The sequence below is a fragment of the Crocodylus porosus genome, unplaced genomic scaffold, assembly GCF_001723895.1.
Source record: "Crocodylus porosus isolate Cpor-Errol unplaced genomic scaffold, CroPor_comp1, whole genome shotgun sequence".
Lineage (NCBI taxonomy): Eukaryota > Metazoa > Chordata > Crocodylia > Crocodylidae > Crocodylus > Crocodylus porosus.
This window is the reverse complement of record NW_017728915.1, coordinates 12,993,738-13,017,562: the sequence shown is the minus strand read 5'-3', so window position 1 is coordinate 13,017,562 and position 23,825 is coordinate 12,993,738. Positions and strand designations below refer to the sequence as shown.

The window sequence follows — 23,825 nt, the reverse complement described above, 5'->3', positions numbered from 1 at the left end:
GCAGTAGTCTGTCTGTCTGTAGTGCAACTGTACATGTGCTGCTGAGAGGCTGCACACCGACTGGCTGCGAGGGCCCAGAGCATTATGGGGTGAGGGAGTTGCTGTGCCACTTTCCTCCCCACCCCACAACAAGCCGGCAGGGAGGGGAAGGTGGTGGCAGCAGGGAAGAGGGGAGGGAGGGGAGCAGGAAGGACGGGGGGGTTTCCAGTGGCAGTGTTTCCCCTGCCACTACAGGGCCCCAGCCCTGACAACAGTCAGCGGGGGGCGGGAGATGTTGCCTGCTGCCAGGTGTCATTGGCTGCTGCCGTGTGCAAACTCCACACCCCCCCCTCGTTCCTGAGAGCTTGTGGCAGCGCAGGGTGGAGGGACGCACAGGGCCACACCAGGAGCAGCAGGGCTGGGGGGGAACCATGGGGCAGACGTGGGGGTGTGGCCAGGCGGGAGGCGTGCATGGGGCTGGAGGTGGAGTGGCGGCACCACAGGGCTCTGGGTGGCGGTGCTTTTTCCCCACTTGTCCCTGTCTTCATGATGGGCAGTTTGCTAGTGAGTGGATATAATGCATCAGGGGATGTATTATTCTTGTTATTTTGTTGTATTTTTTCCACATACTAATCTACAAACTTCAGTAATTGCCATTGGACTTTTTAGGGCTGTTGCTTGTAGCCATGTTGGTCTAGATTCATAGATTGCGAGGCTGGAAGGGACCTTAGAAAATCATTTGGTCCAGCCCCCTGAACCAGGCAGGAAAGACAACTGGGGTCAGGTGACCCCAGTAAGGTGACCATCCAGTCTCCTCTTGAAGATTTCCTGGGTAGGTAATTTTTGTTTTGGTATTTTTTTTGATATCGCAAGGGTCTAAAAGGTATTTAAACATAGTAAATGTACATCCCTGCAAGACAGTGTACATATAATACTGTTAAAAGCTATGGCATAGTAATGTCTATGGCAGTCTCCCCCTTTATAAAATATATTGTGTGGGAGGGTGCTGTTTGATTGTATTTGCTTCTCTGGTCAAAGGTCATATTTCCACATTTTCCTCCAGTCTCACCTGCCACTACGTGTTATAAATTTAAAAAAGGGGAGCGAATATTATACAGAGGATGGTAGAATACCTTCAACCCAGAGTAGTTGTTTTGCAGGGCTCTTCCTTCCCTGTATCTTGTCCCTTTCCTCTCAAGGTGCCAGTGGCTGATTCATACATGTAGGGTCGGAAAGGACCTTGTAGATCTTCTAGTCTGACTCCCTGCCCTGGGCAGGAGAGAGAACTGACCCCAGTCAGGTAATCATCAAGCCTCCTCTTAAAGACCCCCAGGGTAGGAGCCATCACCACTTCCCTTGGAAGAAGTTCCAGATCCTCGCCACCTTGACTGTGAAGTAGTGCCTTCTAATGTCTAGTCTAAACCTACTCTCTAGCAGCTTATGATCATTATTCCTTGTTACTCTGGGAGGCGCTTGGGGGAACAAAGTCTCTCCCAAACCCTGCTGGTCCCCCCAGTAAGTTTTATAGATGGCCACCAGGTCCCCCCTCAGCCTTCTCTTGTGAAGGCTGAACAGGTTAAGGTCCTGTAGCCTCTCCTCAAGGGTCTGCCCTGCTGTCCCCGGATCATGCGAGTGGCCCTCCTTTGGACGCTCACAATGCTGTCCACATCCCTCCTGAAATGTGGCACCCAGAACTGGACACAGCACTCTAGCTGCAGCCTGACCAGTGTTGCATAGAGGGGGAGGATCACTTCCTTGGCCCTGCTTGTGATGTATCTGTGGATGCAGGACAAGGTACAGTTAGCCTTACTGACCATGTTCTTGCATTGTTGGCCCATGTTCATCTTGGAGTCAATGATGACTCCAAGATCCTTTTCTGCCTCTGCACTGACGAAAAGGGAGTTCCCCAACCCATAGGTATGTTGCTGGTTCCTACTTACTGCCCAAGTGCAGCACCCTGCTCTTGTCAGTATTAAATCCCATCCTGTTTTCATTTGTCCACCCCTGTAACCTGTCCAGGTCCCCCTGTAATGTGTCCTTCCCTTCTAGCGTGCTTACCTCGCCCCAAATCTTGGTGTTGTCTATGATTTTAAACAGGCTGCTCTTTACCCCATCGTCCAAGTCGCTAATTAAGAAACTGAACAGGACCGAGCCCTGGGGGACCCCACCGCCCACTTCCTTCCAGGTCGAAAATGATCCATCCACCACCACTCTCTGAGTATGACCCCTCAGCCAGTTTGCAGCCCATCTGACTGTGTAGGTATCAGTGCCACAGTCGCCTAGCTTTTTAATGAGAATGGGGTGGGAGACAGTGTCAAAGACCTTCCTGAAGTCCAGAAAGACTACATCCACCACAATACCTGCGTCCAGTGATTTTTGTCACCTACTTGTAGAAGGCAGTTAGATTGGTCTGATAGGACCTGCCCCTAATGAAACTATGCTGGTTGCCCTTGAGCATCATCCCTGCTGCTGGCTCATCATAGATGTGCTCCTTGATAATCTTCTCAAAGAGCTTCCCCCGGATTGAAGCAGGACTAAAGGGCCTATAGTTGTCTGAGTCCTTCCTCTTCCCTTTTTTTTTTAAAGATGGGGACCACATTGGCCCTCTTCCAGTCATCCGGCACCTGGCCAGAGCACCACAAGTGCTTGTAAAGCTGTGCCAGGGGCCCCACAATAACCCCTGCCAATTCCCTCAACACCCTGGGGTGGAGAGGATCTGGGCCTGCTGATCTGAATACGTCCAGCCCCTCCAGAAGTTCTCTAACCCGGTCCTCCCTGACCTTGGCGGAGTTTCTCCCAAGTCCGTCCTGAATCTCGGTAGGGGAGTCTCTGCACAAGAAAATAGAGGTGAAGAAATTGTTGATGAGGTCTGTTTTCTCCTCTGGTGCAACCACCAGATTGCCAAGCATATCCTGCAGGGGCCCCACATTACATTACTTGTGCCATTCTCTTATTAATGGTTTTTTAAATAGACTGTTTGATTTGTTAAACCTTTTTCTCAAAGATGGACAACTGATCCTATCTATGGAACCCCATGAGGGGTATGGGGGAGAGGGTTTCAATCTCCAATGTCATGGTGCATTTTCTTTTTTTGTTGCTAACAAGTGTTTCATGGTTGTCCCCTAGGCATGCCACATGCCATTTGTGGTTTTGCCATTTGTTTTTAATATTTGTATAATAAATGTTTAAAAAGTGTCTGCTTATGAAAAGGACCTGTTTGATAGCTCTGTTCAGGCAACAGATCTCACTTTTCGGTAGTACAAGAGAGAAAGAGACATGGACAGTTATAGTGAACTTCAAACTAAATACATGTCAACAGTATGATGCTACTGAGTGAGGAGTGTAGGGGGAGAGGGGACTGGTTAAGGTAGGGAAATTAAAATGTACAGAAGGTGCTTAACACTGAGCATCTTTAGAAAAAACAGACCACTTACTGTTGGTCACTGGAGACAGCAACCCCTCTTTATCTGCGACCCGAATACTTCCTTCCTAGTAATACTAAACACCAGTATCCACGGTGGCCAGAAGAGGCTCTTAAAAACCTGGTTGAGATGGTTTTTGCTTTGTAGAAATCCAAGAGACCTTTGCTACTTTGGAGAATAGTTAGGAGTAGCTTTCAAAGGCATGAAGTACTGCCAAAAACAGATCTGGTAAATTGAAAGCGTTAGTTAAAAAATGTTACTGCTGATCATAACTATAGAATTAATGCACAAGAAGAAAAGGGGTCTTGCAAGTGGCCAGTTTCTCAAGCCAGTTTCCGAGTTTTACAGATAAGAACCAACATCCTCAAAAGCAGTTGCTTAGTTGGTATGAATCATGGATAGCAGATGTCGTATGCTCAGAATGAGAAACACTTGTAACTAAAATTGCTCTCTTCTTTTAGAATCTGTTTCCGGTTAAACATCAAATACTATTCAGAGTATATTGCATTACTTACTAAGTTGTGCAGTAACAAATTTATCAAGCTTGTACTGTGAACAAAAGTAGTTACAATCTTGTAGCCAGAAACATGTAGTAAAGGTGGTGCTGGACAGCACTGAAGTTTTGAGTTTTAATTTGAAGTGCAAGTTTCAGCAATTTCACCTGGTTGTACATGCAAGTAGTAACACACAGATGGAAGAGATAACAGTCCATATCTTCTGGTTGCAACCCCCCAGGCTAACCATATCATTTCAATTTTTAATCGGATTGAGTTTTAGCTGGCCCATCTCATTAATATCTTGGTGTCCCTTAAATACTGAGCTAGGTATTCAACAGCACTGGGATGAGGTAGAGAGCTTGAGTATGCCAAGCTAAACTTTGTTTCTTATTGTCCAAATGCTTCTATCTACATGCTGAACAGGAGCTGGTGATGGATAATCCACAAGGTTCCACTTAACAGCACTCTTAGTGACAATTGCCCCACAGCACCCCCTGGGAGTTCAACAAGAAAAGAATGATGTTATCCAAAAGCAAACTTTTTCATACCTGCTGAAGTCCTCATTAAGTAAAAAAAGATTTTTCCCTCAATTGTAGTGAAAGCAGCTAAAAAATAGAAGTATGGAAACCTCATTTTCATGCATCACTGCAGGACAGGGAGGCAAGTCATATATATTTTGGCTGAGTGAGTCATGAAAAAGAAGTGTGTGTGTCTGGACAGAACCAGAATTTAGATCTTTTTTTTTTCGTATGTATAATCTATCAAAGTAGCTTGAGCATAAACCAGTGCTTCTCAGGCTTTTTTTTAACCTCATATCACCCCTCCAAGTTTTTGGAATTTTGGGCCACCCAATGAAGATACACTGAGCTACAACTTAGCTAGTCCCATGTAAAGGTAGCAGAAACATGACGTTATCCCACCACGGCCTGCTTTTTCTATAGTGTATCCCCTCATCAGTGCTGGAAGGTACTTGAAGGGGAAGCTGCTCACGGAGCATGGGAGTAGCAGGGGGATGAGCTGGGCTGAGAAGTACAACCCTGCATCTACTTTTCCATGCATGCAAAGGTATGGCTGGGGTGGGGAGCGGCTGTGGGTAATACTTGTCCAGAATATGCTGGGGCATCTGTGGCCATGCAAGATCAAGAGCAGTCGCTTTCCTTTTAGAACAGTCTGGGTGGTACATCACCCTTGGAAGGCTGTCATGGCACCCTGGTTGAGAATCACTGGTCTAGATTTTGTCATTCTAGAAAAACGTTCAATAAAGCATCAACCTCTTTTTTTTTTTTTTTTAAGGTAACAGATCATGAAAAATGTTAATGGTGCAAACCGTCTCCTCTTTTAATAAAAGTATCTCCTAGATGGGGAGAAAAAAGGAGCACTGGAAACTAAGTATGTGGTTTCTGAACTTGGCAAAATTCAGAAACTGCATACTTAGTTTTAGATCTAAAATTCTGAAGAACATATGTTCTTTACTAGAATCTTGTAATGTAGATTATAAATATTTACATACTCTGTTAAGGTCTCCTAATATATTAGCTGGAGTTGCATGAATTATACTTTAGTTAATATTAAAATATTAGAATATCACCAAAAAGCCACGTTTAGTTTCAACAGTTGGCTGACATGATTACAAATAAATAAATACCCCTTTCTCCCCCCAGTATTATTTCCTAAGGATGTAGTAGATACAGAGAGTATTCTGATTTTTTTTTTTTTAAACAACAAAAAAAATTGTTACCTTCTCCATCAAGAATTTTTAGTAAACTTCTTAGCAATCCCTCATCTCAAAAATTATACATGATTTACTCCCACTAGTAGTAAGTATAAAGATGTGAACAAGGCACTAAGAATGTGCTTCTTACTACTTTTTCTTTAAAATACATAGAATTGTAAATAAAGTGAGTGGTGGTAATTGGTTCCTGGGCATGTTAATATGTAAGATTCAAACTGTCTGGTATGGCAGAAATTGGATACTTAAAGCCCTGATGTTTCATGCTTACAGAAGCAGTTTGTATGTATCAAGTCCTTCCCATCCCTAAAAAGCACAGAAGAAATCCATGTATAAAAGGCATAGAAGAATTTTTTTTATAGTAAAACTAGTGTTCTGCTGGTGGAGCAGGAAGGGTAATATTTGGGAAGGGTATGTTCAGGGGTATATGCATTATTACTGTAGTAAACCCACCCATGAATACCTCTGCATTAGGAATTTGGAATTGAGGTTAACAGATCTATAGCTACATGATTTCATTAGCCAGTAATGCAAAGACATGTCTGGCAATAGAGGCCATTAAGAATTTTCTCTTCTATGGGCTGTAGAGGGGGGAATTATTCCTATCTCAAACCCAAGCAAGCCTTCCATTTCAGGCAGTGTACTTGGGCCTGTGTTTGGGACTTGGGCAGATTTTTTTGCATTTGTTTGGTTGGTTTCCTGAATGCCTTCAGATTCCTTGAACTCATCTATTTAAAGTTAAGTGTGTGTAAGATTATGAATTTAATTTGAACCTTAACCTTAGTACTAACCTTCAAAATTAGATGATGCCAAGCTTGCTACTACATTTTTCTTGCATGGTAATAGATCTTCCTAGCTGCCATGGGAGCACAGCTGTTTTTAAAGTAAGTTGTGGTATTCAAGGGAAAATGTTGTTAAGATGGATTTCAGTTTAGCTAATGGTCCTAACAGTCCATTCAGACAGGATTGATTCCTTGTGGTAAGGAAGTGGTGTCATATAGACTTGGTCACAAAGCTTGTTAAGGAAGGTCTTCATTTACCAGGCACTTAGGCTAGGGACAGAAATTACACAAACTGGTATAAGTGATCAGAAACCAGTTCAGATCTGTAACTGCATGCACCCCTGGGGGAGCCATGGGGGACATGTTCCCCCAGATCTGTGTGGGGCGAGGGTGGGCTGCTGCTGCAGACAGGCTGGGGTGGTGCTGGTTTTTTCCTGGCATGGGGGGTTTGGCCAGGGCTGTGCTTGGGCCAGGTGGCAGCAGTGCTTGGAGGGGTGGATACAGCGAATTTTGGGGTAGCTCTAGTGTAGCTTCCTTCTTCCCCCACCTCCCCGCTCGGCCTGAGTGCAGCCCCAGCCCAGCCTCCTCATTGAGAAGAGGCTGGCACAACCTTTGACCCATGCACAGATCCAGGGGGCACATGCCCCCCATGACTCTCCCAGGGGGTGTGCACAGCTGCGGGGTCCACCCCCCCTGCACTCCCTAAATGAGTCACTCGTGGCTCTGTCCCATGCCCTGCCAACCCCTGCCCCAGCCCCACTGCCTCCCTCACCACAGGGGCCTTGATTTGGTACCTCACATGCCTCTTCCCTCCTCCTTCCCTTCCCTAAACAGACTTATCAGCTGGACTCTGCTCTCCAAGCTGCCAGGCTGTATACTGGCAATCGGATCAGTATTGACTGATAGGTCTCGTTAATAATTGGCCATCAGTATTGGCCCAAAAAATGTTTATTGGCACACCCCCAACATAAACTGCTTTCAAAATGGCTGAAACTGGTTTAAGTTAAACCTGGATGGATATAGTATCAAACTTAACTGATTTAGGTTAAATTGATCTATCGAACCTTTGTCTCAGATATTCTCCAGAATCAGGTTAACTCAGTCTCCCAGCTTCCCAGGATGCTTTGCACCTCCCTCACAACCCCACCCCTCCCCTGCAGGGTACATGTGCTAGCCTTGGCCCAAGCTGTCTGCTCCAGCCTATCAGGAAGGTGTGCTCTAGTGCCCTCCCCAGCTTCTGGCCTGGGCCACTGCAACATGTGGCTGCATTTCCTGAAGCAAAGGTGAATGTTTGTTCACTTGCTTATCAGTCAATCTATGCATCTTAGACTAACCTGTGAAGATTGAATTGATTCAACCTTGTGCTTTTTGACTGTCTACTTAGCCTTAGTGCTAATAAGGGCTAGAAGCCCAGTCAGCAAATGGCCACAGATGCTGGGAAGGATGAAAATGTTAAAGTTTCTATTGAAATTTTATCTGTGGCCCTTGCTTGGGGATTTGGTTGCTCTTGTATTAGTTTCACTAATACAGATATGAGCTATAGTTACTAGAAGAACAGAATGCCAGAGTCTCCTGGCTGCTACTAAGGGCTGGATGTCTCCTATGTTATCATTCCCTTGCCTGTTGTGAGGCAGGGCATGTTTAAGGAAGTCTCCACTGCTGTTTTCTGACATTCACTCTTTTTTGTGGTTCTCCCCTGTGATTAGTTATACTGGCTGTACCTGCTGCTGCTAATGGCTTTCCCAAGCAGCAACAGCAGCAGCATGAAATTGACATGATTCTTGACAATTTCATTGCTGCCCACAGGATTTTGAATAGCAGCAGGGGAACTGACTGGAGTCTTGTTAATTTCACTCTTCTGCTGCTTGGCAAAGCTGTTAGCAGCAGCAGATACCCTGGAGCTGTCTTTTTGCAGACTCAAGATGACAACACTGCATTGGTTTATATCCAGTTAAATTTGGAAGATTATCTTTGCAACCATGAATGCTAGAAACGTATTTTTCAAATAAAATCTTAAATTCTAAATCCACAAATAGCTTAAGGGTTCCTCTTCCACCTTTCTCTCACATTTCCTAGAAAACATTTTCTTGCTTACCACTGATAAGCAGGAGAGTGAGTAGCTTTGTAAGACATGGGGAAAAGGATATTCCCATACTGAATTCTTGATGCTCATCATCAGCCAGGGGGAGGGGGGAATATATTTTTGGCTTGCCAATTGGCTTAATCTTTGGGAGTTCTGGGTGCTCAGTAGTTTTTTTTTTTAATCCTGCATGATCAGGTTCAATAGACTGAACTACAATTATTTTAAAAGCTACAGTATTAAAATTACAGAATAATAATAACGGTACAATAACTTGCGGGGGGGTGGAGGGGGCAGAGAATCATAATCTAGTTGCAAAGGCCATATAAATTTCTGTGGTGGATGTGGAGAGTAGGGGTGTGCCTGAACCATCCCCTGTAATTTTACTCCTAAGAACTTAATTCTTTGTTCACCTGTTTTAACGTTGGTGTCCATCACAGCAATGACTTTCTTGGTGCAGTTTTATGTTTTGTGTTATCTGAAGAGAGGTGACCGGTCCCACCATTTTTTCTTCTAAATGCCCTTTTCAGGTTGCTTGAAGATGTTACCAAGGAACAATAAAGTGTACCCTCTCGTTGGTTGTAAATAAGATCATTTTTGTGGAGTGCACTTTACAAGCTTGAGGTGCAGAAAAAATGCTTAGAACTAGAATGGATAGAATAAAACAACAAGCAGTGTGCCAAAACATGCAGAAGTCCAGACCAGCATTTATGAGCAACTCTAAAGTAAGATATAATATGCAGGTCATTGGTAAAATTCTAGATAGGCATTCTAGTGGCTTTTATTTTTGAGCTTAAAAAGGTACGAAGAGTGGGAATTCTTAGTTTTCAAGTAACAAATGTTTTGAGAATCTCCTTAAAAAGATTGTTTATAAAAATACAGGTTGACTATTTGAACATTTCTCAGTTTGTTGGCATAGGGAATTTTTTTTGCCTTTTGATCTAGGACAGGACTGCTCAAGCCGTGGGTCACAGGCCAAATCTGGCCTACAGCACCATGAAGTCTGGCCCATGGGGTTCCACACGGGTCTGGAAATTTTGGCTCCAGGAGACAGTGGCACAGTTTCCCTACTGTCAAATTTCCAAACCCATGGGGAGGTCCAGGACCCTGCATGCTTGATTTAGGCTACCTGATCCCAGTACATAGGGTCAGGTGGAGGCAGCCCTAGGTACGTGGGGCCAGTGTCAAGCCCCTAGAGCCCAATTACAGCACACCGGGGTGGGAGCCGGGAAGAGTCAAGCTAGCCCCCCCGGGCTCAATCCCAGCACAGGTGGGAAGGGGCAGTATTGAGCTTCTGAGGCTCAATCTTGGAATATGGGGCAAGGAGGGGAAAATGCTGGGTGCCAGGGCCTAATCATGGAGCACAGGGCTCAGTCTAGCCTGTAGACCAGGCCAGTGCCACTCATTTGGCCTGAAGGGCCACAAGTTTGAACACTACTGATTTTTAGGATATTTGTGTATATTCTTGGGGGTCTTGGTTCTTGGTTTAATTTTATTTTAAAAAATCATCCATTCCTATGAAGATTGATACCGACTTAAAAGGACGGATCAGGTCTTAATTTCAGTATCTTCCAGAGTAGACCGTAAACTGTAGTGAGAATCCAGTGGCAAGACTTTTGTTCATAGTCAGTTTTAGAGAACTGGAAAACATGAGAGGTTGGTTGTTTTCACTGTAAAATAACAACTTGTTAACAATAAATACTTTTATATTTGGTATTACTATAAATAGTATAACGGTGCATCAGTAATTTTTGGGAGCCTCTGATTTTTAAAAAAACCAAACTAGACTTGCAATTATGACTCCAGGGAAACTGCTAGATTTAAAATACCTGCATCCAGAATTATTTTTATTTTTACTCAATGGCTATGTTATATAGAACAGAAAACTTAGTCCTGAAGTAAAAACACTTTAATTCATTCTTATTATTATTTAGTATAAATGAAATCCTGAACAATGTAAAGGCTATTTCATAGGATAGTTTAAAATCTTAATATCATTGTAATATTTTACTAAATGGAAAGAACACATTAAACATTTTGCCCTGTTTGTTTTTGTTTTAAACAGTGTTCAGAAACAATGATTTTTTTTTCCCCCCAGATTTTTTTTGAAGGGAGGGGAAGTGATAAGAATGATTAGTATAGTTAGGAAATACTTAATTCTCCTGTGTATTTTCTTTTGTTTTGTTTTTGTTTTGTTCTTAAGTCTTTAAAAAAACTAAAACTAAAATGCATCTGCTGACCTGATTTGCCTAAATAGTCATATTAAGGAGGTGCAGCATGTCATCACATAGTATTTTAATCTTAAATGCTAAAATTTTAAATACTCTATCCCTATTTAAAAAAAAAAAATGAATGTACAGAAGTCTATTAGAATTGAGGAGATTCTTCTGCAAAGCATCCTGTATTTCTTTGTTGGGGGAGAAGCAAGGATAAGAAAATGAGAGCTAGAAAAAAAATCTTTACTGTGTGGATTAATGAAAGAAATCTGTACAAATTATTCATTCTGAAAGAAAACATTGCACAGTCACTCCTACCTTTTATCCTGTGTGCTAAATATGTTAGTGTACTGTGTTTAGCTGTTATGACTGTAGATTCAGTCTCCAGAGTTGTTTAGGATTTTGGCTGTTTAGGTACAGATGATAAATGTAAAACTGCAGCAGAATCTAATGCATGGAAGTGATAGTTTTTGAGACTGCTGCTGCTTAAATAAAAAAAAATTCTTACTATTACTGCAGGAGGTGGAAAAGTAAGAGTTAACCGCTGTACTACATGTAGGGAAGAACAGTCCATTGGGGGTTAAATTGCAGAGTCTAATGGAATAATAACTGGTAGCACCATCTGCTGGCCTACTTCCGCAGAAGGAGTCAGTATTTTTAACGACATCTCTAATATTCATGCTGATGCATTTTGATGCTTTGTGCATTCATGTCTTTCTGTGCTTTGTTGGAATCTGGCTATCTGCTTACAGCTATTGTTGAAATTCTGCTCTGTAGGAGAGGTTGACAGTCTTCGTCATACCTGAGTTGGAGGAACCGTGGATGTGTACTTGTCAGGGAAGAAATATGTTGATAAATCACAATGTGTATTTGTGGAGGGTTGTGCATATCTTGGCTGCAGCTTGCTAAATAGGCCATTTAGCAATCTTCTTTCAATGCTTTTCTCTTGAGCACTGCCTGGGGTGGTGAAAAAGCAGAGGGCAAGCCTTTGTCTGACGCCAAAAATGTCTTCAGTGAAGAGGCCAAGAGGAAGGGTAAGTGAAAGCCTGAATGAGTGGGAGGAGGAGGGGTTCTTTGGGCTAAAAGGCTAATGGGATTGAATAACCTTCCTTATTACTGGCTGCTGCTGCGGGAGTCGTGCTGCATCGCCATCTTGAGCTTGTTGCTGTTTTCTCGCGTCTTGGTTATTTGTTATAGCCTGTAGGCCTTAAGGTGGCATTTTAGTGAGTGATCCTAAACTCTGCCTCCTTCCCAGTGCTGCAGCACTGCTATTAAGCGTTTGATGAGGCACGTATAGAAAATGTATCCAGTGAAGCGCACTGGATTTGGCCTGAAAATGTGTTTGGAAATTCCTGGTGGCTTTTCTTCGTGCTGTAGTCAGAGGCACATTTACGGGTGAGAACATAACAGAATTGTTATCTGCTGTTTTTTTTGTCTGTTTGAATAGGAAATTCTTTCCATTCCTTAAGGGTGAAAAAGAAAAACAATGACATGTCTTCTAGTCTATTTCAGAGAGATTGCTGATTTGAATTTTGAATTTCTCTCTAGCATAAACAATTCTGTCTAGATATAAGTGACAGTAAAAGTGCACAAATTAACTCTTTCAAGTAATGACTTGAACGTCATCTAATTTTAAATAAAATAAATACTTTTTCCAAGCACATTACCATTGTAAAAACTCACTTTGTACATTATTTCTATTTGTTGTTTGTTTTATTACTTTCTTTATTTTGTAAATCTTAGTTAAGTTCAAATATCAGTTTTGTGTAGCAGTACATTTAATACCATTTCTCTTATCTAACTGTAAGGTGTATCCTGTTTTTATGGTACTTTCAGATGATGTACCCATTACTGATTCTCTCTACTCTTTCAAATTGTCTGAGACGATAAATAATTAGTGGAAATACAGTCCAAACGTTCAGAAATATTTAAAAGGTTAAGAGCTGGTACATCTAATTACAGAGGTGGCTAAGAATGCTATGAAAACATTAGGAAAATCTTTCTTATTGGTTTTCTGTTCGTGGAACCATTTTAAAAGCAGCAATTGGTATGTGTGTGTGTATACTGAAACCTATCCCTTTGTCTTGTGAAATGGTACATTTTTTTCTTGTTTGTTGACTTGCATTGGTCTACTTTTTTTGTTAAATTTTTTGTGCAATTCCAAATGAAAAGGTTTGGCAAATGATTTTAGGAACATTATACATTTAATGTTTTTATTCTTACAGCCTCCTTCCTCGAAGAAAACCGATGGTTCAGGAGCTTATACTAAATTGCAGAATACCCAGGTGAGGGCAATGTCTGAAAAGAAACAGAAGAAAAAAGTGGAGTCTGAAAGTAAGCAAGAGAAGGCTAATCGCATAATATCAGAGGCAATTGCAAAAGCAAAAGAGAGAGGGGAGAGAAATATTCCACGAGTGATGAGTCCTGAGAATTTCCCCAGTGTTTCAGCTGAAGGAAAAGAAGAAAAGAAAGGTAGAAAAATTAAATCCAAACCAAAGGACAAGGAGAGCAAAAAACCTAGAACTGGCTCCTCATCCAAAATTAAAGAGAAAACAAAAATAGGGTAAGTGAGTTATTTATTTATTTCTAATTCTGTTCAAATTTGATTTGATTTCTGTTCAACTTTTGATTTGAAGTAGAAAGTGTGTATTAATAATGGATATTTGCCTCCTTAGGGCTTGCCTGTACATAGAGTTGTTCTGGATTAACTGTATGTATTAACATACTTACTTTGGAGCAGGAGTGCCCTGTTCCTGTTAACTTAACCCATTTCCAAAGTGGGTTAAGCTAAACAGGAAGAAGTCACTTTGTTCCAGGGTTAAGTGTCCGTACATGGAGTTATTCAGGAACGGATTGAATTTTATTAGTAGGTGTTTATGATTGTGAATCCAAAAAATGCCAAAGCCAGTAGGGAAATACAAATCACCTGAGCGAGGGACTGACATTAGAGGGATGGGGGTGAAGAGGGGAACATGACTAGGTTACAGAAGATACAGTGTTAGCCAACTAAGCCTGGGGGCAGGGAGAGGGAGGTGGGGGAAGGGGAAGGAGGGGGTTTGTGACACTGAGAGAGAAAGAAGATAGATGCACACAAAACCCATACAATGGTCCGCAATGGTGGAGGAAGTAAGTTGAAGAAAGTGTCTTGGTCCATATAGTCTCATTGCAGGAGTCCTCTTCAGGTGGAGTGGGGTTGTCCATTGCTGAAGAATCCTCTCGAAGTGAAGTCCATCTGGTGCAAAGGGGGTTCAGGTGGCCCCCTCTGTGGACCGCCTGAACTTAATCTGAGGCTTCATGCTGTATGTCAGTCTATTAACTTTCAAGTGTATCCAAGCCCTAAAAGTCTTAAACCCATTTCTTTTTTATTTGTCATGTCTTTTTAATTTGAGGGGTTTTTGTTAAATTTATACTAAGTTCTAATTCTACTTTTATATCAGTACCTGTTTGATCACATTTAAGAAAAACCTGGAAGTCTAATGAACACTAGGAAATGAGTTGTATAGAAGTATTTGAGGAAACTCTGGTATTGGCAAGGTGGTGAGGCCACTTGCAGTCAAGTTGTATTTTAAATTCACTATGTATTCTGCAGCCATAAGTTTGCTGTGTCATTTGATAACATTTGGCAAAATTAGCAGGGTTGAGGTAGGTTGGTACTTTGAGGAATGTCCAAAGGATGTTTAAGATGCCTTGGAAAGTGTTGCTAGAAATTCTGTAGGTGGCATTCCTCCCTGTAATTTTGGCCTGGTCCAGTACCAGAAGGGGCAGTATATACGTCTGGAGATATTAAGCTTTCAAATAAAATAGAAGGCTTGGATGTTTTTAATATTTTCACTTCGCATTTTTCTCAAAAAAATAGTAACACTAACTCTGGTGCCTTTTATTCATGTGTTTAATTTGGTATCAAGTACAGAAGAAAGGCTGATGTAAAAATGCCCTTTTAGATTATCAAGGCCATCCCTCTACAAGCATAACATTGCTCCTTGTTGTACATCTGTTAGAATTTTGTGCAGTCTTGTGTATTAAATGTTCCAAATACTGAAAAAGAAATTGCTTCTAAGCTAGGCACCTGCTCCCAGAATGATGGGTGTCACTCGTGAAACTCTGCTGATCTACAGACTATGTGTTCCTGGTCTTAATTTAATCCTTTAATCCTTTTTTATTATTTGGCATATCATACTGATTTGCTGATCACCATTAGATCTCTAGTCTTTTATTTTTGATGAGTTTCAGATTTCTCCCATATGCTTATTAGCTGTATTTTGAATAATTTCTTTATGTCGTATTATCTCACAGGTATCCTAAGTGAAACATGTTCTGTTGTGCATTACCCTTATTTCTAATCTCTGTGGAAACTTATGCATTTATTTTTGTTTCTGCCCTTAACAACTTGTTTCAGTTTTTAAAATTATCTGTGAATATCATTTAATATGCAGTCTTCTGTCCATTCCAGATCATTAATAAGACTGTACCTAAAGTCTCTGTGATAAGCTTCATAAGACTTCTTTCCTTATTAATGTGAAAATCTGTTTAAGTAGAAAAAAATGTTTGTACTTTTGTTTATAATTATACAGTCATTTTCTGTTCACATGGTGCTATTCCTGTCCATGTCCATTTGGATTAATTTTCGAGTAAGATTTCATGACGTGGTGTCAAATAAGATATTAAAATCCAAACGGATGAATGCTCAAAATACATTTTTCATCAGGTTGTTTTGGGCCTCATCTAAATTTATTGGAAGTTATTAAAACAGGAATATTTCTACTCTTCAATGGATTTTGGTTTGGGTCCTTTAAAGAATGGAAGTGGGGAGGGGAGAGGGAAGCAGATTTTTCTGCCTGGGCTTAGATTCATTTCCTGCCAGTTTCATTATTTTATAGAGGTAGTTATAAGTGGTAGCTGTTAAACAGTAGCAATGTTCTTGAAAGACAGCTGAATTTCTGGTGTCTGAAGTATTCACTGTCTGTAGTCTGCTGGTAAGCTCTTTTCTTTTGGATAATGAAGGAAATTATAAAAAATAAATCTGTTTGGTGAAGCAGGATATGGCTAAATGTAAAAAGGTGAAATACTCAGAATTGAACTGAAATTATATCAATAATGCTTCTTATTGTACTTAAATATATATTATACAATAGTTGTGGATTTTTATTTTCAGTGCTTTGTATTTTGAAATGCTGAATATGTAAATCACCACAATTATGAATTAATTGTTCTGTATGAATTCCATTTGGGTGGTTTTTTTGATGCTGATCAGAGAAATACATAGTTAAGTAAGAGTATTTTTATTTAAGTCAAAAAATGAATATTTCAAATGGTTACATTATTTAAACAAACACACAACTTTTTATCAGAAAGTTATGCCTTCTGCTTATGCAGGAGAGCTACCAGGCTACCTGTTCTGTCAGTAAATTGTCAGCAAAACAGATAAAGGGATCCCATATTTATGGCATAATAATTTTCCATATGTTGCAAAAACAGACAGGTCCACCTAACTTTTAAATTATTAAATTAGATGAGTTGTCTTCAGGGAGACTGTTTACATGTTTAGTGTTTAGTATGTGATTGTTTGTAAGCTTAGGAGCATAAATAATTTGGTTTGAGCTGTCATTTTATTCAGAAATCATTTTAAACATTTTTGCTGAAGGCATGTATAAAAACACACACTAAGTAGGAAACCAAGGCTACAGTGAAAACTGTTTTGCAAACTTAACTTTAGTGATTGCTGTTGTACCTAGTTTACATGATTGTGCATACATTTTATGTAGTATAAATTTGCCAAAATAAGTGATCTTTGGGTGCCCAAAATGAGACAGTTTAAGGAAGCTAAAGTGTACAGATATTAGAACTTTTCTAACAATCCAGTCATTTTAAAATATCTGAAGCTTGGCACCTGAATTAGTTAATCATTTTGAAATATCTTCATGTAGGGTGAGCTGGTTCTGACTGCAGTATTTAGTTTGCTTAGCTCATTCCATTATGTAAAGTAAAATCTAGTTTTTCAATAGGGTTTTGATATTTGGCATAGTAACAGTCCTTTAGGTTATAGAAGTGCCTCTTTGTCTCATGAAATTTCATGCAGCTTTTGCTGAAATATAAACTGTTAAAAATACCATTTCCTTTTTCTCAGTTTCCTCTTAGGAAAATTTGGCAGCATTCCTGAATAACTCAATGTATAAATTCTAAGCCAGGGCTGATGCCATTGCCACAGCAGAAGCCCATCTAGGGACACCTGGAAGATGTTGGAGAAGCTGTAGCAGAATGGTTGATACACAGGAAAGAGAATTGCCATCAGGCTGTCCTTCCCTGCATCTGGCACATGGCTTCAGTGACCCATGCCCAGTCAGCACATACTGTATGGGGCAAGAATTCCCATCTTAAGTAGGAAAGAAGCCTGATCAGGTTCTCTCAGGATAGTGGTCTTCCAAACCAGTTGGCAGGTCCCACCAGCCTCAACACATGGGTCCCAGTTGGCTCCTCTGTGATAATAGTTCTGTCCTGTCACCAGCTGATACCCCTTGGTACAAATGGTGGATGGTATGGTTTAGTGACTAAATTCTGATAGTCAGACTAAGGGCCTGTTAGAATTGCACATTGTAGAACGTGTCTAATATGTGAAGTTCTGCCAGACCCGTTTGGCAAAAGTGAAGTACTGCCACTCTCATGGCAAAAACCATATTTAACATGGAACTGTAGTGGGCTACCTAAAATATTTTTTTTAAATAAGATTTGATAAGGGGCTTAAAGGGCAGTTTTTAATACCGTTTAAAATGGAAGTAATTAAATTTGGTTTTGACTATAAAGCCTCATGTTAATGTTAATGTCTGTTGTTTCTAATTTTATTTTAATCTTAAAAAATTAAATCCTGGAATTAGTATGCATTTACTGGAAAAGATTACTTGGGTGGTAACATAGAGACAGTTGAGGTTCAGGAGAGTTGGTGAATCTACTGTATCTTACAGATAAAATAAATGAATACTTCTTTAAAGCAAACTGAAATCCATTAAACTTAAATGGACTAGTTGTGACAGTAAATACTGTGCTTGACTAATATGTTTGAAGGACTGCAGGCGTTGTATGGAAGAAAATACTTAAAATATAGTGAACATTTATGCCTTTATCCTGGGAATAAATATATTTTTGCATGCCTCATGCCCTAGAATATAATGCACACCTTGTATTTGAAAGGCAGAAAGAAGACATATTTCCTTGTAGTAAGTAAGAGTAGCAGTAGCTAAGGAGTTGAACCTGATAACCATTCTGCTCCCTGTAGATCTTTGTAGCATTTACTTTTGGTTTCGCCCATAAACAGCAAAACCTGCCCATATCATATTTTCTTGAATATAATATGCACTCCAATTTCCAGCAGCTGGTTTTTGGAGAAAAGGGGGTGCGTTGTGAGGAAAATATGGTATTTTTAGTTCTAGATATCTAAAATTGGAAGAGTAAATAGACATTAAATTTCTGTTGTTGCAATTTCAGGCTTTTTTGAGAAACTTTAGGAGACAAAAAATGTTTCCTTTTAACGTGAGCCCCCTTTCTTCCTCCTTAAATCCAAGCTAACTAAATACAATGAGGAAATTAAGAGACAAAAATAAATCATCTCTCCAAAGTGAAAACGAAATTTCCATAATTCTGCGGTGCACTAGAGAATCCTTTATAAACAACTTATTTTAAAAATGACTGATGACAGAAATATTGGTAAAGCTAACAGCAGTGCCTGGAACGTAATGAGGCAAATACATTTTAAGAAGTTGTTCAGAATATTTATGTTTACCATTTATGTATTTTTGTTTTATTTGAAAGCAAAATTCTTGCCAGTATGACTTGATGCAGCTCTTGTTTGTTTGTTTCTAAATTATTTCTGTATCAGATATGTTCCATTTATAAGAAGGAAAGGTTTTTTTTCAATTATTACCAGTAGATGTGCAAATTAATTCTGGGATCTGAGTGATCTGGGATCAAACTGGGTTCACTTCTCCTCAGGCAGAATTGCTGGTAAGAGGTTTTATGAGCTGAATTGTGCCCTCAGTGAGATTTACACAGTGTCATGATGGTTAATAGGTTCGTCCAAGTGTAACTGATTGGAATTCAGTAAATGACTTTGCACAAAGGAAATGAGCTACAGGTTATGCTTTCACTGCCAGCTGTGTTCCCTTACCAAGGCTAACAGAAGTAAAAAACAGTCTTGATTTATTTTTGTGGTTAAAGCAAGCAGGCTCTGAATATAAAAATGTTGTCACTTTTTTCACAGAATAACAAAATTTAGATTTTCACTTTAGGTTAGTATAGAGTTAAAAGGCATGGTAGATTTGCACATTATAGAGTTAACAAGGTAGAACTGGAAATCCTTCTGGTCATTTAGAGTATCCAAGGGTGTTGTCTTGTAACCCTCCTCTCTCTTCTCCACCTGTATTGGCAGCAAAAACAATTTGTCCAAAATAATTAAAATTAGTGTTTTATCTAGGTAACAATGATTCACTGGGAGTCATTTTGTGAATTCTGAGACTGATCTAAGTGATTTTTTTTTTTCAGTGCTTCTTAGGTGATTTATGGAACCTATTTTAATTCATTAGTAATGCATTGGAATGGATATGTTCCTGTATAATCCCACAACTGCAAAGACATTGCCTTATTCTAGACTTTGACCTGGTCTTTCAGAGGATTGAATTTGATTCCCCTTTGGTTTTGCTCAGCACTTCTGTCTACTTCCTTGACTAATTCAAAGAATAATTCCAGAACTAACACACACATTTATTCCAGAATGAGTATTTTAAATATGTTTTTATAGTAAACACTAGATTTGTCATAGGAGTTTGGGGTTCTAAAAGTTTTTTTATTAAAAGTGACTCAACTTTTGATTCTCAGTTACAGGTTACCAACTCGAACAAAGTTAGTATCTGAATAAAATGTGTATCTAATGACAAGCAGTCACTCAGCAGTGATGCTGTGGTGATATAAAAGATTTTCATTACAGTCTCTAAGAGATTTTAAGATTTCGTGCATCAAAAAATACTGAAATTTACAGAGTTCAGATAGTAACACTTTTGATGTAATGCAATTGTTTGTATGCAATGCCCGTGTCAAAAAATGAGATCACAGTTGCTCATGATCTCTCCTGGTTGCTGACCTTTCATTTTTATGGTTATGGTTACTCAGTTATGTCTCTTCAGTGGTGTTTTCCCTCCACTAGTTTCTCAAGCCAAAGGCAGCGGGAGGAGGAAGAGACCATACTTTTTTCTCTTCTTTTAAATGCAAAATGTTAGCCTTCCAAAGAAGTCCAAAAATAGTCTTAAGTCTGAACAATGTATGAGTTGAAAGATGTGGATGCAAAAGACTACATATAGAAAAAGACTAATTCTATATCTGCATTTTTCTGTGGCTGTTGTATGACCTTATGTATTATTAGCCCAATAACCCCCCAGATTTTTTTTGAATAGATGTCTTGACTGGTACTCATTTTTAAACAGTATTTTAAAAACTTGTAAATTTCAGTACTTAACCATTAACTCATTAACAACAGTAATACTTAATTTTTTCCAAATCCAAGATGAGGTCTGCCACATCCCCCATCCCTTCCCCTGCAAATAACATGGTGGGGGTAACCTTGTCGTAGATCAGGGGCAGGCAATTATTTTGGGTGGAGGGCCACTTAGCCAGCTTTGGCAAGCTGCGGAGGGCTGCATGGGTAGCTCCGCACCTTGACAGGTGCCTCACTCGCTAGTCACCATCTTAGGACCCATGTCCCAGGGCCAGCACTGGTGGGGCCCAGAGCAGGGCGCAGGCTGGCAGGGGTCTGTGGAGCCAGTTTGGGCTGCACCAGCAGGGAGAGGGGGGACCTGGCCTGGTTCCATAGAGCCCCTTCTGGCTGGGACCCTGTACTCCTGCCACCCTGCTCAGGGCCCTGTTGGCAGTGGCCCTGGGACACTGGTGTGGGCCCTATGCTCCCGCGCTCACTCACTCCCAGTGCCCCCCAGCCCCGCAGTACAGGCGGGCAGACAGCATGCAGTCCTGACCCCCTACTCCCTGGTAGGGGGAAAAAGCTGGTGCAGAGCACAGGGAAAAGTGGCCCTTCACCTGCCCTGTGGCCCTCGCTCCCTGCTGCAGCCACTCGCAGCCCATGCGGGACTGTCGAGAGCAGGCACAGGCAACTGTATGTGGGCTGCGAGTGGCTGCAGCGCCCTGCTGGCCATGGGGCGGGCGAGAGGCTGCTTTTCCCCTGCACTCAGCACCAGCTTGTGACCCGCCCCGGCTGCCAGCTTGGGCCGCGCCAGCTCTGGGCTTACCCATCGGGGTTGTGCCAGGTGGGCAGGAGCAGCAAACACTGCCTGGTGCAGCAAGCGGGGGGACCGCAGCTGCTGCTGTTGTGGCACAGCCCTGACATGCATACCTGGAGCTGGTGCGGGGCTGGGTCACAAGCTGGTGCTGAGTGCAGGGGAAAAGTGGCCCCTCGCCCACCCCATGGCCAACACCCTGCGCTACAGCCACTCGCAGCCCACATGGGGCTGCCTGTGCTTGCTCAGTACAGCCCCATGTGGGCTGCAAGCAGCTGCAGCAGGGAGCACAGGGCAGGGGAGAAGCTGTTTTTCCCCATGCTCCACACCAGATCGTTTCCTCCCCTCCCCCTCCCCTTCCCCCCACTTACCTGAGCATTCCGTGCTGGGGTAGCCACGTGGTCCCAGGCCAGAAGCCCCTGGTGGGGCTTCTGGCTAGGGGGGCTGGGCCTGGTGGGCCCTGCTGTTGCAGGAGCCTGCTGAGGATTCCCCTGGGTCCTACTGCCCCTGGTTCCTGTCTTTTTTTTTTTTTACAGGAACCAAGGACATAAATTTAAATTTTCAAAAAATTTTTAGGGGCCCCGTGGGCTGGATAGGATGGCCTTGTGGGCCATATTTTGCCCACCCCTGTCATAGATCCAAGTACCTGAGGCAGGCAGCAGCTTATCTCTAGCTTTGGCCTTGAGCTGCTCTGCTCCCAGCTGGACCCAGAGCTGTCACCACTGCTTCTGCCTGGCTGGGCAGAATGGAGCCAGGGCTGCTAGTGATTGCTATGGAACAAGAGCAAAGCAGCAGAAAGTAAGTGGCAGCATGGGAGTGCAGAAGGTGAGGGAAGCAAGGTGTGGGGGGGGCAGGCATGGATAGGGACAGTAGTTGGGTGACAGCTAGAAGTCGGGTGGGAGGTAGCCACAGATATGGGGGGGGCAAGCAGCAAGGGGCACAGGCATGGGTGAACAGGTGGCAGGGGTCAGGCATAGGTATAGAGGCATGGGGCACGGAGCACAGGGAGGCAGATGATGGGACATGCATAGGTATGGGGTAGTAGAGGGACAACATGCGGGCAAGTGGCAGGGGGCAGGCACTGGAAGGGGTGAATGGCAGGGGGAGGCAGGCTCAGGCATGGGGGGCAGAAGGACAAGTTGTTGGTCTGGCCTTCATCTGTTACTTTCCACTGCCATAGCTGTAGGAGTGAGGCCAATTTTCAGGTGACCTTCCACAAATTAGATTCTTTACATGGAAAATTATAATGAGTTTATAATTTTCCAAGTATAGAATTTAATTCTGGGGGGGTCTTGTCTTCAATTTGAAGTCATCTTGTGTTTAGATAAATATGGTATGTGGAGATAATGGGTGCAGTGGCAAGTACCAGGTTGTTGGGCTTATTTATTTAAATAATATTATAGTTTTACTTTGATCATTCTATGAAAATATGCAGTTCAGTCAGGGAGCAACCACCCCCACACCCTCCCCTACACCCCACATACACAAATACCCACACACACCTACAGCCTGCCATAAACTCTATATACCCCATTCATACCGCACTACAATATACAAAAGTAAAACTATATTAAGCTATTATGCAATCACCACTATGTACACTATGCAAACGCATATATATCAGGACAATTAAAAAAAATCAAAGTGGTGTATGTTGTAATGAATGTGCGATTTTTAGAATATTTTGTTTTTTTCTGGTTCCAAGATGGCAACCCCCTTGCCAAAAAGAGTACTTCCGGGGGCAAGAGGAGGGACTTCCTGTGGCAAAGGTCAGGGGTTAGAGGACAGGACTTCCTGTTCCAAGATGACAACCAGGGAGTGGGGTACCCATCAAAGGGCGGGGCTACCCTTGCGGCTCTCCAGTCGAAATAATTGCCTGCCCTGGTCTAAAGTTTCCAGCTTACGTGGGATTCAGTTCGCTTCCAGACCATGGGCATTCTGGGCAATTTTTCTTTTTAAGCAGAAGAAATCTTAAACATTTCTGTAAGTTCTCAAGTGTAATAAAATGCCAGACAGGAATGAGACTGGTTTTGTGGGTGAAAAATATATGCAATTGTGTAATAAAAGATACACAGGTAGATAAATTAAGGCCACCTCTGACGCTTTCTTCAATTTTGGATACTTAGCTTGGCACCATGTATTAATGGAAATATATTTTGTATTAATATAGCAATTGAAAAAATAAAAATATTGTAAATATATTTCTGTTCAGTTTATTTACTCTTTTCTCTCTTTTTTTGCCATTATTAAAGTACTCCTTTAATACTTATTTTCCATTCAAAAATGATATATAGATGTTTTAAAATCATACCTTTCTGGACAGGTTATGATTTTGGCTTTACTGTTCATTTACCACTTCAAAGAGAAAAAAAATCATATAATCTCACTTAAAAAGTCTTAGTTACAAATCAACTGTATGCATTAATTTGTTTGGCTTTGTTTTTTGTTTAATTATTTTAGTGATGGGATCAACAAGTGACAATTACAGATTGACACAGCTTGTTACCTGTACTAATAATACATGGATTTAGATATTTAGTAAATAATAATTTAGATTGAGCACATAAATTGTATGTGGAAAGTCAGTAGACATGTTGGATGCTAGCCGTCCAGCTTGCCATTAAAAACATTGATCGTATCGGTTAACATTTTGAACTTAGACAATATATCTTAATTCTGCCTTTACTGTGTGGAGTGTGTGATCCATGTTTTGAATCCTAATGGTTCCTTGCTAAGTTATAACTTTTCCTTGGCAACAACCTTTGAAGGTTCACTTATCAGGAATTTTTGCTATTTTCTTCTCTTCTCTCCTTTTTTGATAGGCTTCCAGATAATTTTCAGCCAGCAAGGTC

At 41.4% G+C, this 23,825-nt stretch overlaps 1 protein-coding gene across 7 annotated transcripts in view; it reads left to right on the top strand.

Annotated features, from left to right (window-relative positions):
- The window catches only part of CHD9 (chromodomain helicase DNA binding protein 9), a 192,787-nt gene that overhangs the window by 46,740 nt on the left and 122,222 nt on the right, over positions 1-23,825 (top strand). For 6 of the 7 annotated variants that reach the window (XM_019535722.1, XM_019535721.1, XM_019535719.1 and 3 more), the window contains one exon: positions 12,931-13,268. In XM_019535722.1, the coding sequence (XP_019391267.1) occupies positions 12,931-13,268 (338 nt within the window). Of the gene's footprint in view, positions 1-11,850; positions 12,101-12,930; positions 13,269-23,825 lie in introns of those variants that run through there. The other variant, XM_019535725.1, reaches the window with a different exon arrangement.